The sequence below is a fragment of the Seriola aureovittata genome, chromosome 21 (assembly GCF_021018895.1).
Source record: "Seriola aureovittata isolate HTS-2021-v1 ecotype China chromosome 21, ASM2101889v1, whole genome shotgun sequence".
Lineage (NCBI taxonomy): Eukaryota > Metazoa > Chordata > Actinopteri > Carangiformes > Carangidae > Seriola > Seriola aureovittata.
In genome coordinates, this window is record NC_079384.1 from 8,396,023 (window position 1) to 8,414,187 (window position 18,165).

The window sequence follows — 18,165 nt, forward strand, 5'->3', positions numbered from 1 at the left end:
GTATAGACATACAAACGCGCGTGTTTGACCCCACCTAGCGGCCCAGCTGGTATAAAACACAGCTGACGTCACATCTGGAAAACGAAACTGAAGTCGGAGTTTCCTCAAAAAGACTGAAAACGCAACCGGGCTGGTATTTAGAGAGTTAGCAGCTTGGATTGAACGTTTGTCGCACAGCTTCTGAATCGCCTGCAACACAACACTGCTGCCACTGTCCTGCATCACATGTGTCTGATTTCTGGCCCAGAAAACGACTGGCCTTGAACTCAACACCAAGCTGCACCGACTGAAACCTCGTCGTTAAAGGTAGGAGCCTTTTTTTTATGGAGCTATCAGTGTTATTGAAACATTTCATGTGGGTTTAAATCGCTCCAGTAGTGCTTTGTTGTGAAATTGTGGACGGCAATCAAACCTATGAACAAATATGTAACTTGTGTAACTCCTCGGCTCTTATCTTTCCATATCTGTTGTCAAACATAATCACACAGCCACAGGATTATTTGACTGTACTGTTGTACACAAATAGACAACTACTACTGTTTGTTTGTTGTTTGTTTGTTTGTTGTTTGTATCCAGTTTCTACTTGAAGTGACTGTGAGCATTTCCTCTTCGTGTAACTTTATAACCTGTTTAACTTCTACTTGAAATGCAACAGTACAATGAAACAGCTATTATGCACCAGTAATATTAAATTACCGGCTTTACCGGCATTACCGGGGGGGGGGGCTGAATGCAGCATGAGTGCTGAACACCTGGCCTCATATTCTCCTGCTTCCTCTTTCTTGCCATTTAGAAATATGAAATGAAAACTGATTCTTTTTTTCCCAGCAGCAACAGAGTAGGATACTGCAGAAATCAGGATACTGTACACTGCTTATTATTTTCTAAAACCTTTGATAATGTAGTGGGAGTGGGAAAATAGAAAGTTATTCTAATAATTTAGGATCTTGCATAATTTTTCTACACTTGTTTTAATTGTTCATTAAAAATTGTACAGTTTAAGTATTGTTTGGTTTAAATTTTGTCTGTATGAATCAGGTTGAAAAACTAGTAAATAGCGCCCTCTACAGGCAAAATGTGTCTTTTGAGATGGACCTGAAAATTCTAATAAATAATATAAATATATAATAAGGATGGATACGTTAGATAAAAAATACAGATACATATGTATAACTAAGGGGATTAAACAGCCAGCCAGGCTTAGCTATTTTTATTTGAATAAAGCATTTCAAATTCAATTCCTCCACCAATATTATGTAGTCCTTGAAATGTATGTTGTAGTGAGTAACTTGCACTGAATGCAGTGGATGTGTAACTCAGGATAGTGATAGCCAAAAGGCTAATGTGTTGATTTGGATTGGCACTTGAGTTTTAAATATAATAGATAATATAATTCCAGTAGTACAAAACAAATGTATTAAGCTGAATGTAATCAATCCTTTCTGTCGTACATGAACTGAGGATCATATAAGCCTTGATGACACTTTTGACATGACAGTTTTTCTCGCTCCTGCAGAAATGTCTCATTCCAAACCACTGCTCATCCCGTGGCTGCGGACCCAGGTTGACAGCGGCAGGTATCCTGGTGTCAACTGGACAAACCCGGAACGAACAGAGTTCTCCATCCCATGGAAACACGCATTAAGACAGGACTCCTCCGACACTGACATTCTCATCTTTAAGGTTAGCACTCGTAAATATCATAGTATAAAAAGTTATCAATGGCAGAATTATGGGAAATAATCATATCCATGAATTTGACAGAACTTATCCCTTGTGTTCATGGCATTTTACACAGTGACAGTGTATTAAACCTTTGGCTGTTCATGTAGTGTAATCCCTCCTGCCTTCACCTTCTTTCTTGCCTGTAGGCCTGGTCAGAGTCGAGCAACAATGGCCAGGCTCAGGGAGACCCGTCAGTCTGGAAGAGGAACTTCCGCAGCGCCCTGCGAGCCAAAGGTTTCAAAATGGTTACCGACAACAAGAACGATCCCGCTAACCCCCATAAAGTGTTTCGCTGGCCGGAGGAGGTGACATCAGAAGGTGAGGATCCACCACGGCGTCCATAGACAGTCACCATTTGGTCCTTTTAATGTAGTGGATAACAGACAAGTTAAAAGAAGGAGTCTCTCCTCTGTATTAAATATGACCTACTATAAAAAATAACTGAATTAAATGTTTATGTATTCACTGGCACCTGGCATTAAAATTACACAGAAATAATACAAAAAAGATTGCTCTCTCTCTCTCTCTCTCTCTCTCTCTCTCTCTCTCTCTCTCTCTCTCTCTCTCTCTTGCAAAATCCAAACGCACATTTCCGTTTGTCTTGAAGGTTTATTCATGCAAAGTTATTCAGCTTGTGTCTTAACTATAATCCCAGGAAAGGAGTTTGTGCTGCTTAATGCACCTTTTTTATTAGCTTACATAATCTAATTAACACAGCATCAGTTAATTTTTCATGTTACTGTACTGTTGTTGATTGCAAATTAGATAAATACAAAAATCGGGTAATGCATTAGGTGACACGTGCTCTCGTGGGTTATGTTTGAATCTGAACTGACAAAGCACCTTTCCATCAGTGCGGCCACAGACAGTACACACCTGATCTCCTCCTTACCTGATTTGGATGATCTCGTCGCAATCCGTCCTACATGCACTTCTGTCTGGATTTCCGTTTCTGTGGTTGAGATTTGTCGAGGGGAGATGCAAATGCAGAGCATGCAAGTGAATACCATTTGTGAATGGGATTAAAAGATTAAAGAGGTGTTTCTGAGCAGAATGAATGATTAAAAGATAGTAAGCAGAGTTCTTTGCTTTCACTCTCAAAGCTAACTCTTCTGCTGGATCCCAGGACAAAGATGACTTTGATTTGTTCGAGGATTGTGTCCTTCCTACACAAGAGGTAAGTAACTGTGTTTGTTGTCTTGACTTGTAGGAACACAGGAAGTTAATTGTAAATGCTGTGTAATTATGTGACTGCATATGAACTCATTCATCACCGATGTGTATGTTCTGATCTCAGAGCCAGGTTATCCCGTGCTTTGATAACTGCCTCTACCTTCCAGGAGGAGCTGTATTTTCAGGTAATGGATACCCTCTCATACTATTTATTTTCTCCAGGCATGAATTATTTATCTTAGAAGGAAAATGTACAGGATGATAAATGTTCATTAATTTGGTGTTAAAACGTGTAATCACTGTCTGAATATTTCTGAATCAATCAATATTTCCGGCAGAATCCACTATCAATCAGGACATTCTCCAGGAGTGTCTGAAGGGACTGCAGATTGGCCCTGAAACAGGTAGACTTATCATCTGTGCTGATCATTACCTCCTCACGGCTGCAGTATGAGCAGAAAACAAAGAGTAACCAAGGTACTTTCCTAGTTACAGTTTTTTATTTTCTTCAACTTTTCCACAGAGGGAACTGCAGGCTTTGAGCCTCCTCCCGAGCAACAGCAGCTGCCGAATCAGGTTGTGATTGGTGGATACGCGTTGCCTGGGCAACAGCAGTATCCAGTAACGATTGAGGGTGCAGGCGGTGAAGCTGGGTTGCCTGAGCAACCAGCACCTCCAATGGGGGGAGCTGTAGGAGGGGCCTGTGGTGGGCAGCTGGCGGAGCAGTTCCTACATACCATGATCAAGACCAGCGATGGAGATAATTTCAGTAGGTTGATGGATGTCGGTGTAAAAAAAAAAAAAAAGAGATGTGGAATTTACACTGTCACTCAAAAATGTCCTCTTGAATTATTAAAACTGAATATCCTTTTAAAATGGTACTAACTCCATAAAACTACATGTCCTGGTGTGGTGTTACATTTTTGCCCTGTGTGAAGAGCAGAGCTGTGAAACACCTCTTTTCTCCTCTCTCTGAAACCTTAGAGACTGAGTTCAGGATATCAGTGTACTACAGAGGAGTGAAGGTGTCTGAGCAGCTGGTTGAGAATGAAGCTGGCATCCGCCTAGTCTACAGGTAACATCAAAGTAAAGTTTTCATCAAAGGAAACATGTCTGACAAATGTTGAATATTTCCAGTTCAGCTTCAAATTGAGTGCCATAGTTACATATTAGATATTTGTTGAATGGCTGTAGCTTCATTATTTAGTAGTACCAATCTTATGTAACTCGTGGCAACAGAGCGAATGAGTTTATTTCTCAAAGTTATTCCTTTAGTGTCCTCAGGGCCTCTGCCAGTCACACAAGCTGCTGTTCAATTATCTCAGCAATCAAATGATTAAACGTTGTCTTCACATCAGCCCTGAACCCACTGGGAAAGTTTTGGACCACGACTCAGGCCTGACCTTGGTCTATCTGCCAAGTCCTGGGGCCATGTTGGATCAAACTCAAGCCAGTCTGACCCAACGCATCCTGGACAAGCTGGGCGACGGTTTGGAAATAGGAGTGTCGGGACATATGGTGTACGGCCTGCGATGGGGTGAAATGAAAGCGTTTTGGAGCTTCTCTAAGTTTGATCGGAGCAGACAGCCCCAAGAGATTTCCAAACTGCAGCCTCAACCACTTTACATGTTGAAGGAGTTTGTGCGAGGTGGGTGAAAGGAAGAAATGAAGCAGCTTTTTATTAACGTGCCTGTGAATAAATGTGAAGTATATGTTGCCTTGATATAGTGACTGATTGTCCTATCCCTCCAGGAATATTGGACTTCATTGAGGGGAAAGACAGCCCTCCCTGCTCCCTGTTCTTCTGCCTCGGGGAGAAGTGGCCTGACCCAGACAACAGACCCTGGGAGAAGAAACTCATCACAGTGGAGGTGAGAGAACCTTTAAATTATTTAAAACACTCAGACACTGTTGTGCTCTCAGACCTTTTTAAAGCAGTATCTCAGTTTGGCAGAAAAAATATATTTTTTTTTTTTTGCTGGCAAATAGCTCTATCAAATTTCATGAATGATCAATGATCAAGCCCCAAAAATTGCCCACTCAAGGAGCTGTAGTCAGCAGCACTTTTCACGGGGCAATTTTATTTCAGTATTGATTAATAGCACTGAGGGAACAAAGCCTGAATACCAGTGGTGACAGCCGATCCCTCAGGTGTAAAAAGCCTTTTTTTGCTCCCGAGCCGTTGCTGAGAAATAAAAAGCTTATACAAAAAGTTACGTTAAAGAAACCAACTCGACACATCTCATTGCTCAAACCGTCTCGGCAGTTATGGCATACGTCAAGCTCAAATTTGCCGTCTCGTCATTCTTGTCATGGCATCTGATTTCTGCTCCTTGTGTTTTTTGTCTTTTTTTTGTTGTATTTTTCGTTCGGTCTCAGGTGGTGCTGACTTCAATGGAGTTACTGAAGAATATGGCTGTTGATGGTGGCGCCTCCTCCCTGAAGTCTGTAGAGCTGCAGATGTCACTGGAGGAGATGATGGAGTTGTGCTGACGTACTTTACTGAGCCTGAAGAAAAGACATTGTTTACTCCTTTCTTTGTTATCCCTACCATTGACTAGAGCATCTCAGAATTAGTCATATTTACATGTTTTATTTACATTTTTTATCCAGATTTTAAACCCAATAGAAAAGATCTAATAATAATAATAATGATTTTAATAATTGCACCAGTGCTAGTGCAACTTTGCTGGTACTGCTCTAAGGAACAAAGCAAATATATTTAAAGTGAAACTTGTACCAAGGGGCTCTAAATGAGCACACACCTTTTTATATTTTTTCAGGAAATAATGATCAGGACAGATATGATAGGATATTCCTTTAAATTAGTGATGTTATTGGTGCTAGTGTTACATAAAAATGAAGACCACATTCCCAAAACACCCCACTGCAAAAAAAAGAGCTAAAGAAAAGAGCCCGGTCAGTCAGGTCAAGAGGTTCACCCATTCTGCTCTGGGCTCTAATAATGTGTTTGTGATGAAATAAGTGCATTCCTCTCATTTTGTGCATTGTGCATTTTGTGTATGAAATGTGAAATGCCGCCCAAAGGTTCAGTCATCTTGTTGATGATTTAGTTTCTTCATTTGTTCACAGTATTCATGCAGTGTAAATCAGGTATTGATGTACATGTACATGAGGATCCCCCTCAGCAAACCTGAAATACTGTGTTAAACAGAAGGATGAAGATACTGTAACAAAGACTAAAGCCTCTGAATGGTTCAGTCACAGTGAAGATTACACACTGAAGATCAAGATGATTCAACAACATGATCAGAGCATCGTCTGAATGCTTTTTATATTGTGTCACATGAGATTTATGGTACAATATGTTCAACATACACCTGAGCACAAGGTGGGTTTGTGCCAAAATAACATCAGAGACTGTGCAGAGAAAAGTAAATGCTGTGCAGATGTTTATTTCATCATGTTTTATTTAAGGGTCACAACTAACCTGACTCTGTGTACTAGATGTGGCCTGTTGGAATTTACTCTACAATAAGATTTCAAGGCTTTAATCAAATATTTTAGGATATTTTCATGTTATTACCATGACATCACTTCTTACTCAGGACTTATTATTCTTATCTCAAAGTGTGATTTACCACTCTGTTATTATTATGAATGCAATGTAGAAGAAATAAAAAAGATTGTCCAGTTCCATCATGGCTGACTGGGTGTGGATGAGAACTACATCACCTTGCTTTCATGTTGTGTGAACATTTACAACAAATATTTTTGCAATGTCAAACTTTAGAAACTGAACGTTTACAAAAAATGAATGAAATGAAAATGGGATGAATGGATTTGACAGGTTTCAGTTCTTCTCTCCTTCCTCTGCTTCTGCGTCATTCTCTGACTCAGACCTCCCCTCTTCAGTGAGGGAATTTTCCCTCAGTCCCGACACTGAGACCAGCTTCCCCTCTGAATCCACTCCCATCGGCTGGATGATGCTGTCCCTGCAAAACACACGAGGTGTAGAGGAAATGGACATATTTCACTTTAATCATCAGTAATAACATTGTTCTACTTGTGCTCATTTGATCTATACTTGCTCTCAGTCTTTTTGGTGAGGGCCCTGTTTCATTTTAACCTGTTGCCATTAAGATTTATACAAAATAAACTTGATTTAGGGATCTCTAATATTTCTGATGGTGTCAGCTCCATCATGAAGTCTGCAAATATTAAGAGGAAATAGTGACAAAGATACAGAATAACTCAGTGTATTATATGAATAGATATTAGGATTTCACATGTAAAAAAAACATAAGGGATAGAACAGACTTATATCTAATATATGTGAAATAAAGAATATAGTCCCATTGTCTTTAAAATGTTATAATACTTTGATAACTGAGATTTAACAGAAACTGCATCCTCTTGATTATGTTATATTTCCAGCAGCAGTTAAATACCTTACCTCTGCTTTGTTTGAAATGAAGTTTGGAAGTAAAAAGTTTTTGGGCAAAACTCTACTTCTAGTTTTACAGTGCTTTCAATGCATAGTTATAAATCTTTCTCCCTGTAATTGTTTCCTCGTGGATTTATTGAGACCAATTGAGTCAGATTTGCCTTGTCACAGCTTTTTAAGACTCTTTTACATCTTTAATACCATTAGTAAAAAAGACGTGATATAGTATCTATAAGTCTTTGTCGTTTCACTGACCTCGACAGCTTGTTAAAGAGCATGATCAGTCTCCTGGCCTCCTCCTCCTTCTCCTCCTCCGTCATGCCCTCCATGGGGTCTGAATGCTCTGCCTCCACCCGCCCCGTCACCGGGTTGATGCGATCTTTGACCTGCCGGTACTCTTCAGTGTCAGAGTCAGAGTCGCTGGAGTACTGGGCGTCAGAGCTGGAAGTCCTGGACCCCTGGCCGCCCAGCAAACCCCTGGTGGCCAGCAGGCCGGCCGCGTTACCGTAACCTGTGTACTTGACAAAACGCCTCACTGGAAGAAGAAGTGAGGGTGAAAATAGATGGAATGGAAATTAGAAAAGCTACAAAAACATTTTCAACACTCCCACACAAGGGGGTGATTGATCACATATGAATGTTGTGCTGACAACAAAACTAAAACCACTGAAATGTATTTCAAATTCTACCATAGAGCCCAAAGCTTCTGATTATGTCAGGTTGAATTTCAAGAAATGTAAATAAAGTCAAAAGAAGGATATTTCCATTCCATTGTACAAGCAGCAATTTAGATCTATATATTTTTAAAACATTGCATAGATTCAAGGATTCAATTGATTTTAGAGCAAATTTAAGAAGATGACAAGGATTGAAGGATTTAAAAGAGTACTACTACTAGAGTTGTAAAATTGTCTCGACCTTTGCATCTGTATCAGTTTTTTAAAACCAGATCATAACAAAAGCAAAGCACACCGGCTGTTTTGATTTTTATGACCAGACTTTGTCATTTAATCTCCTCATTAATCCAGAGAACGTGATAAGGTCTGGTTTTACCATTTTCCTTGCAGAGGACAAAGATGAGGTCGGCAGCACAGTGTTTGAGGTCTGTATCCAGATGAGTCATGAGACGGATCAGACGACTCTTCACTGTGGAGCCTTCCTCCGGCCTGTGTGATACATCCGTCAGAGGGGGCAGGATCTAATGATAGGGATAAATTCTAATTTCAATTGTCTATGGTATTTGAAAAAATATCTGGCTTAAATTTAATCAACATATTGTGAGATGCAAAACGTGAAATGAGCTTTCTAAAGGAGTCATGTTTTAACAGGGGTTATTACATGTTTCCTGATGTAGTGGCGAGTTTCTCTGTGGGCCCTGCAGCTCTCTGTCAGAAGATTGAGTATAGGTGTGAGCTTCTCTTTGATCTTATCACCCTGAGAATAAAACAAACAAGGAAGGCGGCTTCAGGTTATTTCAGTATTAGCAAACAGTCTCGCTTTAAAATCAAAAATGTAAACTTTTTTAAGGAACAAAAAGCTTGCTCCAAACATCTCTGCCATTCTCTCCATACGACTTTGGCCCCTCACCGACTCCAGACGTCTCTCCATGAACATCAGCAGGTTGTGTACACAGTCCATGTTGACCCCCTGGCACTGCTCTGAGTTGGGCCCTGGAGGCGCCATCAGCAGCACATCCAGACACTGGAGAGGCAGCGCTGTCAACAGGTTGACTGTGTGACTGTGGCATTGACAGACGATTACAGGAACGGGGAAGCACAGAGACAGTTATATACTGGTAAACACAGAACTCCAGTGAGTGGGGAAAATACTACTAAGAATAAAGATGTGATAAATTCACTGTAATAAAGTTAAACTGAGATATAGAATGAGATGAATGAAATGTTGACACCAGCAACTTTAAAAGCATCTGCATCATTATTAATAATGTTTGTCACTGCATATTTCTTTTTGTCTGTCTTCACTTTGGTTTATGCTCACCCCTGCAGTTCATCCGTGTCGTCTGACAGCATGCACTTCCTCATCAGGCAGAGACGCAGGATTGCCACCAGGTGTCGGTAAAGAGCTGCATCATCCTGAGGGATGAGAATACATTTCTCTCTGAAGAACAGTTGAGTTGGGTGGATAATGTATACGAAACAGTTGAGGGAAAATAAAGGTTTTGAGTTAATCTGTTCTTTAATGCATTTGAAATGTATGTATTTCCTCGAAGAGAGACAGAGATAATGATAGATATCAGATGAGAACAATAACACTTAGCTGTATTGTTTTGGCCATTAAGTTTAACATTAATGATAGGCTGTAAAAAAACCCCCATCATTACAACAAACGTTTTTAATATCTGAGATGTTCCAACTTCATGTGAACTACTTCTTCCAGCTACTTCTATTACACCTGAAGGATGACAGGTTGATTATACCGCACATATTCACTGACCTCGCTTGGCTCCTGCCTGTGGGTGCTATAGGTGATATTAAAGAGGATTTTCAGTATCTCTATGATACGCTGAGAGGCTTCCAGAGAGATTGGTGGTGCTGCTGGGTGCAGCACACACTCATACTGCTCCTTCCACTGAACCTCCAGGCAGCTCTCCATGGCTGCTGTGAGGATGGACACCCCACCCTCCTGGAAGAGTAAAACAATGTGTGAGAGCAGGAAGGACAGTACAAGAATCTTGGTCTGTTCATATCAGTATTAGAATAAACCAAAGATAGTGTGATAAAACAAAAGGAATCATATTATTGCAACCATAATATATTCTGCACTGTGTATTTAATGCAGTAACTTTGTCATAAGTGTGGTTGTGTTACCTGTTGAAGCTGAGTGCTGAGCTCTGGCCGCAGTGCAGTGATGAGGAACATGAGGCGTAGTTCATAGAACTGAACACTGGAGGGAGAAGAGCAACTGACGCTTGAGGATAGACGCTCAGTGAGACCACAGATGAGCCTGGGGGAAAGAAAAAAGGAAAGGTGCAGATTTGTACAAAAGCCAAATGAAGGCTGTGAGAAATTAACGAAACACAAAAGCCAGATCGCCAAATAGTTATCGAACACTCATGTCATGTCACTGCTTTCTCTACAGTGGGTTTCTCCCTTTGCGGCTGTAGAAAGCTGGTGCTAAATATTGAGGCTGAAAAGAAGTGATTCAAAAGGGTTGACATCAGAGCTTGGTATTTACCACGGATGAATAACAGGGTTTGATTGGAATTATATTTTGCTACTTTCATTCTATTGTAGCTATAAGAACCTTCATACTGTCTGCTGCAATAAGAAACAGCTAAATGGGCCCAGACATGCAAGGCCAACAGCTGTGTTTAACTGGATTGTTGTGTGTGTCTGCGACCGATTAATAAACCCACCTGAGACCACTGAACCTCTCCTGTGCCCAGGTGCTGTTGTACACCACATTGCACAACACCTTCATGGCCTCTTTTCTCTGAGCCTCCTCTCCCGACTCTGTGTCCTCCTCCTCTTCCTCCCCCTCCATCTTGCTCTCCCTGCGGTCCCTCCTCCCTCGCTCCAGCACTTTGTGATGGACACCGCCTCTGTGCATTTCGTTGATGCTGGTCCTGTGGCTCCCAAGCCAGCTGATGCTGTCCAGATCTCCGCTGTTGGCGATGCTGATGTCACTCTTGGTGTCCTCATCAAAGCCAGAGCACTCTTCATTTTGGTCATAGGCTTCAGCGTCACCTTCATCCTCATTGGTGTGGCACTGCAAAACTTTGGCCTCAGCAAGAGAAGCAATGATGTTGTCATAGAAATCAGAGTCTGGGTCACTGGTTTCATCACTGGCATCACTTGTGGTCAAACCAGCTAGTTTGGCCAGAGTCAGCAAAGCGCTGTCGGTCACCAAGGGCCCCAGGACCTTTTTGTCCCTGGACAGGATCCTCAGGGTGCGCAGAGATACTCTTAAGAGACGACATTTAGCTCCTGTTCTTATAAACCTCACCAGGACAACAGCTAAATTCTGAGAACAGGAACAGAGAAGTAGACAGTTAGCTAAACAGTATTCTTCAGAGGAACAACTGACAATACCTCTGGGTGTGCAGAAAGTGACTGTGTCAGTTACCTGTCTGAGGATGAGGCCTCGATCCTCGTGGTCGTACTCATCAAGGTCAGAGTCAGAATCAGCGTACTCCCTCACTTTATTCTTCCTGAACTGGTACAGCAGGGCATAGAATGCATAAGATCAAATGTCTCACACTTTATTACAGGTTATGAATAAGTTAAGGGCTTGTTCTTGTGTGCATCGAAAAGCAACACTCAAAACTGGCGGCACTGTACCTCTTCTAGTTTTCTTTGCTTTAGAAGGTGGACAGTCCAATTTCAGTGAGCAATGCAGCAGAAGAGAGAGGAGATGATATCAGCGCATATTCGTAAAGCAGAGATAAACAGCACCACTCTGATTCAGGGGCCACATTCACAAAGTGTCTTACCTTACTATTAGAAATCCTCTTAAGAGCAATTCACAAAGCTGCTGAGAGCAACTTTTACTGAGAGAACTCCTAAGCTGAGCTGAATTAATTTGTAACTATGTCTGCAGTGATTGGTTGACAGGGAGTGGTCCGTGTCATAAATACATAGGAGTATGAAAAGAAGTTGAGTGGGAAAGACAAGATTAAAAAATAAAAACCTAACTGATATTTAAAAACTAAATCAAAATAAAAATTGTAGTAAAATTAAACTTATAAATTAAATTAATTAAAAATCGAATTAAATTGATTATTTTTTAATTTAAACAATTAAATCAACTTATTCAATTAAAAAGAATTCAACTGATTTAAATAAAAAAAAATCATATTAAAATCATATCATATTGACTTAATAATGTAAAAAATGAAATTGAATTTTATTTAATGAAAAAAGATAAACAGATACACAGACTTTTGAAAGGTCACTATTTTTGTATTTTTCCAAAACACTAGCACAATGATTGTGAGCAGGTTGTAGTTATTTAGGAGTCCTCAGGACTGCCTCTAACTTCTCTTAGATGTAGGACTTACATTTAGCTCAAAATTGTTTTGTGAATTACTTTAAGACAGAAACGTATTGGAGTCCCAAAGCTAGGAGTTTCTTCAAACTCAGCCAATTAGAAAATGTTTTGTGAAAACCCCAGATCTGCTGTTCAGTGGCTGCAAATGACAGAGCGGAAAGTGTCAAATAGATTAACATGGAGTATGCTGGTTATTCAATCGCTCTGCCTGGGCTCAATCTGCCTGAGCATGCAAGGAGAGAGGATCAGGGATACAACTGATACAGCAGAATTACTAATCACAGACAGACTGTGGAGTGGGGGGAGGGAGAGGTGGAAGACATGGAGGAGTGGGGTGGGAGGTAACGGAGGTGAGGGTTAAGGAACACTAGGAGAGCAGGGATAGGACAGTAAACTACAGTCTCTGTAAACGAGTGCAGCAACAACATAAACCAGCTCACTTTCCTTCGGTCCCTCTCCTCTGCATCAAAGAAGAAGCACTGGGCGTACTGTGGGGAGAGAAATGATTACAGAAATGGTCTGCAGCAGTAATAAGCAGCAGCGTATCATCCAGACATGAGAATGTGTGCGCTTCTGTGCGGCGTTACCTCTTTGTTGAACTCCTGCAGCTGTGTCTGAACACCGTTCTCATCCCCCTGCTTGATGCAATGGATAATCCCCTCCACGTCCACGTCCATGCTTCCTACACACACACAGAGAGAGAGAGAGAGAGAGAGAGAGAGACAGAGAGCGAGAGAGAGAGAAAGAGAGAGAGAAATAATCATTTAGGCCATAACAAAATTAAAGTTACACAACAACAATGATGAGGATGGCGGTGATAGAGGTTATGCATTATAGTGACAAAAACATATCATCTGAAGTATATGTTGTCTGTAATTTGCTTGTAAGATGGAAACAAGATGAAGTTAATATGAAATTAAAGAGCAGAAAAGATTCCATTCAGTAAAATACTCATCATACCATCAAATCAAAACAACACTGTCACAGTCACATTAGTTTGATCTGATAAATGTTTTCTGGCTATAATGAAAGATGAATCTCTTTACATGACGGTTCATACATCATACAGGAATGCATTCTGTTATTTTTTACATAAATAAATGGAGATACACAGAGATAACAAGAGTTCACTTTCACAACATCTATCTAAACCTACCTTGGACAATTCACTATCAGCCAGGTGATGTACCGTAGACTCTGCCAGCACAAAGCGCTGTCACCGCTCCAACTTTACTGCAGCTTGTTACCCCGTGTTTCTCAGTCCACCTATGCGCAGACTGCTGTGTTCTGCCTTTGAATTTGCTCAGTTCACTTGCTTTCCAGTCACACTCATTCACTCAGTCTAACTCTCTCTCTCTCTCTCTCGCTCTCTCTTTAATCCACGAGAGATGCAGTAGCCATGGAGTGGTTATGGTTATAATCCACTAATGGACTCTAAGCTTATATCTCTCAGTGTTGACCCTCCGACCTTTCATAGGTTTTCCAGACTTGTGCTGCACAGCTATCTCTCTCTCTCTCTCTCTCTCTCTCTTTTTCTGTCCAGTTTTAACACACTATTTTTGCTCAAATCTGTTAATTGCTCAGGAGACAAGAAAAAAACCATTAAGATTTTGCTCGTATCATGCTTTTCTAGCTGTTGCATAACCACACTGGAGCTACTGATGGCTAAGCCGGACTTGAAAAACATTGTGGCAACATCAGTATTTTTCAGCTGATAGTTTACATCTTAAAACATCAGCATATTCATTTGGCAAAATCATTCATAAATGAGAATGCACAGTGAATTGCATTTTGTGCAATCATTATAACAAAGTCTGTGATTCCTCCCACAAGATGGAGGTATTTTTTACGGTCAATTCACTTGGAAGAGGTTATTTATCTTGTATAATACAGTATGTGTAACTGTGTATTATCAAAGGTTTCTGTTCATAGTAAACTTTAACATTGTACTCTAGCCATAAGCCACAGAAGACACTAATCTACACCAGAGCAACTGCAGCAGAAATCAGTATGTGCCACTGGGTGACAGCAAACATATTGGAATAAAATATTCTGCTTTCATTCCAGTAAATAAGCAGTTCTTGTTTTAAGTTTAGCGAACCCACTTTCAATGGTTACAGTCAGTGCATGATACTTGAAAGTAGGTTAACTGAAGGACTGTGTCTTGAGTGACCTCTAAGATGAAAACTGTGAGAAGATGATATGTGAGTGAACGACAGGCTTTCCTGGCAGGATGCTCACTCTTGTGCCCAGTGGGTGGAGGAAACAGGGCAGAGAGGCTGAAGTGGCTGGCTGGTAGCTGCAGGCTTACAACAACAGGATGCACACTACGTCAGCAATAGCAGGAGAAAAGTCAGAGGAGTCCTGACAAAGTGCTCTCCTGGAAGTAAACGCATATGAGATACAAGATATCAACAAGTCAGGAATACAAGAGGCTGATGAACCTCAGTGACCTTTTACAGTTAAAGAAAACAACCGTTGAACTGACGTATGCAATCCATGACTATCCGCTTTAATCATTCTGACACAGGCTAACATCATAAGTTGCTCTCACAACACCTGGGACACAAAATACTGTATGTAGCCTAAAGTCATGAGCCCTGTCGGCTTTCAAGGGTCAATCCACTGGGTGTGTATTTGTGTGATGCATATATTCCCATAAGATGAGTCCCTGCCTAGTGTGGCTATTTTATATAATGCAAAATTTTTGTAAGGTATTGAGTCTGCTCAACGAATCAGCTATTTATATATATATATATATATATATATATATATATATATATATGTGCAGTGAGAATGGACTGTTCAGGTTATGAGTACTTGTGCCCAGTACTTATTTACTTTAACCCTCTCTATTAAGCATTTAAAAGCCCTATGTTAACATCTAATAAATGATTTATAAGACACTATAATGTAGTGTAAGTTTTTATTAATGTACAGTCTTTGTCAACAATTATAACTTTTATAATTGTTGTGCCAGGACACTATTGAATGACGTCTTAGTGACGTCACTAACTTTGTTTTCTAATGTAGAATAAATTTACTTGGGTTTAAAATGTTTCCTTGCTCATGTTTTTTTGTCAAAAATGATTATCTGCTCAAAACCAGGCAGCATGTGTTCAGGAACTGCTTAGCAATGAGGAAACTCTTCATAAAACAAGACTTGGTGTAATTAGTTCTTAATTATGGGAAATCATAAGACTGCCTTATCATTTGACTGCTAATACTCTTGTGTGAACGTGCGCCAGTGATGACTCAGTGCACTACTCTGACAACACAAACTGCACAGATGGTAGTCACAGGAAAGGTGCACAATGGAGTCAAGAGGGGAAGTTGTGATTTAGAGAGAAGGAGAGAGGCTGAGAGAAACAGCGTCTGGATGTTGGAAAAACGTGACACTGGCTGCTCATGGATTTCTATCAAAGATTATGAATTATGAGATCATTTCCTAGAGAGAGGTTAGAATGTGGCTCGGTGCCAAATCTGAAAAGTTCATAATTTCTTGTTTCTGTGACCATTTTTAGGTGAGCTAATAGAGCCACAAACCAATCCTAAATGCTACAATTTAATCAAAAATATTATCTTTGAGGAAAGGGGTAAGATCAAGCACTTGTTTTCCCAAACACTGTACGAGAGGGGGGGTGAGTGAAGGACATTTCAGGAATAAACACATTGACGGCAAAAGTGACTCAAGGGAAAAAGGCACAGGAAAAAAGGGGGCGATAAAGAAAAGCCTGGAGGAGAATTGGGGTTATTTTGGGCTCTGCGGGCTTCCTGCAGGTGATGGAAATGAAAGAATGATTTCTGGAACAATTGCTCAGCAGCAAGTGGAGTGAGAGAGCGAGGGATGGAGGAGGATGTGGAGGGGTGGAGGATGGGGGGGGTGGTGGAGCAAAGAGTGAACATAATAATCAGTGTAAACATCACACAACGTACAAGGTCACTGCAGGTATAAGTACAATGTAGTATTTGGTTGTTAAAAGGTTGTTTTCGTTAGCATCGCAGCTTGTGTAAATAAAGGATAAAACTGCCACCGTAACTGATTCATTATGAGTGTGGGAGTTGGCCTGGCTGTCTAATGACTGTTACAGACACACCCCCGCACCCTGCTATCACACTATAAAGGGCCAGAGGTGGAGAGGGATAACAGACTTGGGCATCCAACGATCAACAAGAAACTACAACTGCACATCTGGATTGATGGTTTACTCAAAAAGGCACAGCAGGTTTTTCCATTTTCTTGGTGGTAAGGTTCATTATTCTTTGAAGAGGTCTCTAATGCATGATAGACATGTTTATTGACTTTTCTGGTCAAATACGCTTATGTCTCTGTATTACTGAGTTCTGAAAACCATTTATTGAGAATAAGTTTGGTCAGGATGATTTGTTTTCTTCAGCATCACTAACTCTTTTTCTCCCACAGGCCATTGCGGTATGGAGATAACTGTTCTGCTGCTGCTGACTGTGCCTTTGACTGTTGCCTCACCACTTAGACCAACTCACAGGTGAGTGAAAAACATCAGTAAATATACAGCCAATGACAGAAAGGAAACACAAAGAATTTTAGGCAGGAGGAAATAATGGCGTCCCTATTTGTTTATCTGTATCTTACATCTGTATGATTTGTTTGGTTCATAAAATGTACAGTAATCAATACCTCATTCTGTTGCACCCGCAGGTCAGGTGCAAACACTGTCCTCTCAGGGGACACTGTTCAGGCTTCGGAGGTGAAAAGGTCAGAGGACACACGGCAGGAGCATGCTCCAGTACTGAAGATCATCCCGTTTCATTCAGAAGACAAACATCTAGACTTGGACGCACTGAAACACAAGTACGAAAGAGCAAGAAATTCAAAACATACCCTGAGTGGCTGTAAACACTAGCCTTCTTGTATCATTTATTGTTTATTGTACTGAGTATGCTAGGAATTGGTCTGTAGTTGGCTACTAATGTAGGAAGTAAATGCTGTAGGTGAAATTCAACTTCTACTGAAAACTGAAAGTTTTTATTTCATAAAGTTTATGTCATATTTCGAGAGCCAAAGTATAACTTCTAACCTTGTTTTTTTCTCTTCTTTATCATTGGCAGCATGGCAGTGAAATTACGTTCAAGACGCGCACCTCAGCGTGGTTGCCAGCTTGGGACATGCCAGCTTCACAATCTGGCCAACACTTTATTCATCTTCAGCAAAAGTGGAAAAGATGAGTCGAAAAAGGCCAACGACCCACGGGGATACGGCAGATAGGGCCAAGGGGAATGGCAACAGTAATGGACTAAGGAGGTGGAGGGTTCTCAACATAGTCTCCATCTAATTACAACCAAATATCTCTTTATATGTTCTGAATGACTGGTACTTGTTATGGATTTATGCTCATGAAGCACATAGAATATGGATGTTTGAATGCTGTGTGAAATGCCTAATCATATTACTTCTTAAAATAAAAATGTTTCAATATTTAAATGTATTTTACAATAAATATTTAATATCAAACAAGTATGTGGAAGTATAATTAATGTATACCTGGATTAAGCTGCTCTGGGAGCCTTGACTAAAAATGAAAAATTGATGCCAACAGCTTGAATTCTGCTTAGATGGGCACCTTCATTTGTTTTTTAAAAGGAAAAAGAGGGCCCCAAAACAACAATCTTACACTAGATATTGCCTTTGGGATCACATATCATAAAATGTGGCCCTGCACAGTATGTTTCTGGGACCTTTTGAGTCCTTCCTTCTGAATTTGTATGTCACTTTAATAAGATGAGAAAATATTCTGATTGAAATTTGATGTTGAAAATGTTTCTGCATTATAAAAAAATCTGTCTGTCCTTGCCCTTGATAGTGTGGAGTC

General features: G+C 40.5%; 2 protein-coding genes across 4 annotated transcripts; one reads left to right on the top strand and one right to left on the bottom strand.

The window, feature by feature from the left end:
* The first annotated feature begins 8 nt into the window (after nucleotides 1-8).
* On the top strand, nucleotides 9-6,561 carry irf3 (interferon regulatory factor 3). Its single transcript, XM_056365148.1, has 11 exons — nucleotides 9-306; nucleotides 1,517-1,683; nucleotides 1,872-2,043; nucleotides 2,829-2,902; nucleotides 3,023-3,083; nucleotides 3,237-3,302; nucleotides 3,422-3,667; nucleotides 3,883-3,973; nucleotides 4,257-4,546; nucleotides 4,651-4,769; nucleotides 5,278-6,561. The coding sequence occupies exons 2-11, from the start codon at nucleotides 1,519-1,521 to the stop codon at nucleotides 5,389-5,391; spliced, it is 1,398 nt and encodes a 465-aa protein (XP_056221123.1). The 5' UTR covers nucleotides 9-306; nucleotides 1,517-1,518; the 3' UTR covers nucleotides 5,392-6,561.
* A 137-nt stretch (nucleotides 6,562-6,698) lies between these two features.
* On the bottom strand, nucleotides 6,699-17,111 carry si:dkey-94f20.4 (synembryn-A). Of its 3 annotated transcripts, none has more exons than XM_056365146.1 (14): nucleotides 16,974-17,111; nucleotides 12,904-12,998; nucleotides 12,757-12,804; nucleotides 11,608-11,625; nucleotides 11,393-11,482; nucleotides 10,683-11,290; nucleotides 10,135-10,270; nucleotides 9,761-9,949; nucleotides 9,305-9,399; nucleotides 8,894-9,044; nucleotides 8,645-8,740; nucleotides 8,360-8,504; nucleotides 7,562-7,841; nucleotides 6,699-6,854 (listed from the first exon to the last, which is right to left on the bottom strand). In XM_056365146.1, exons 2-14 carry the CDS (start codon nucleotides 12,991-12,993, stop codon nucleotides 6,713-6,715), a joined length of 2,088 nt encoding a protein of 695 aa, XP_056221121.1. In that variant the 5' UTR covers nucleotides 12,994-12,998; nucleotides 16,974-17,111; the 3' UTR covers nucleotides 6,699-6,712. The 3 variants fall into 3 exon arrangements, with proteins under 3 accessions (XP_056221121.1, XP_056221120.1, XP_056221122.1); XM_056365145.1 differs by lacking the exon at nucleotides 16,974-17,111 and adding an exon at nucleotides 13,473-13,665; XM_056365147.1 differs by lacking the exons at nucleotides 11,608-11,625; nucleotides 16,974-17,111 and adding an exon at nucleotides 13,473-13,665.
* Nucleotides 17,112-18,165: the final 1,054 nt, after the last annotated feature.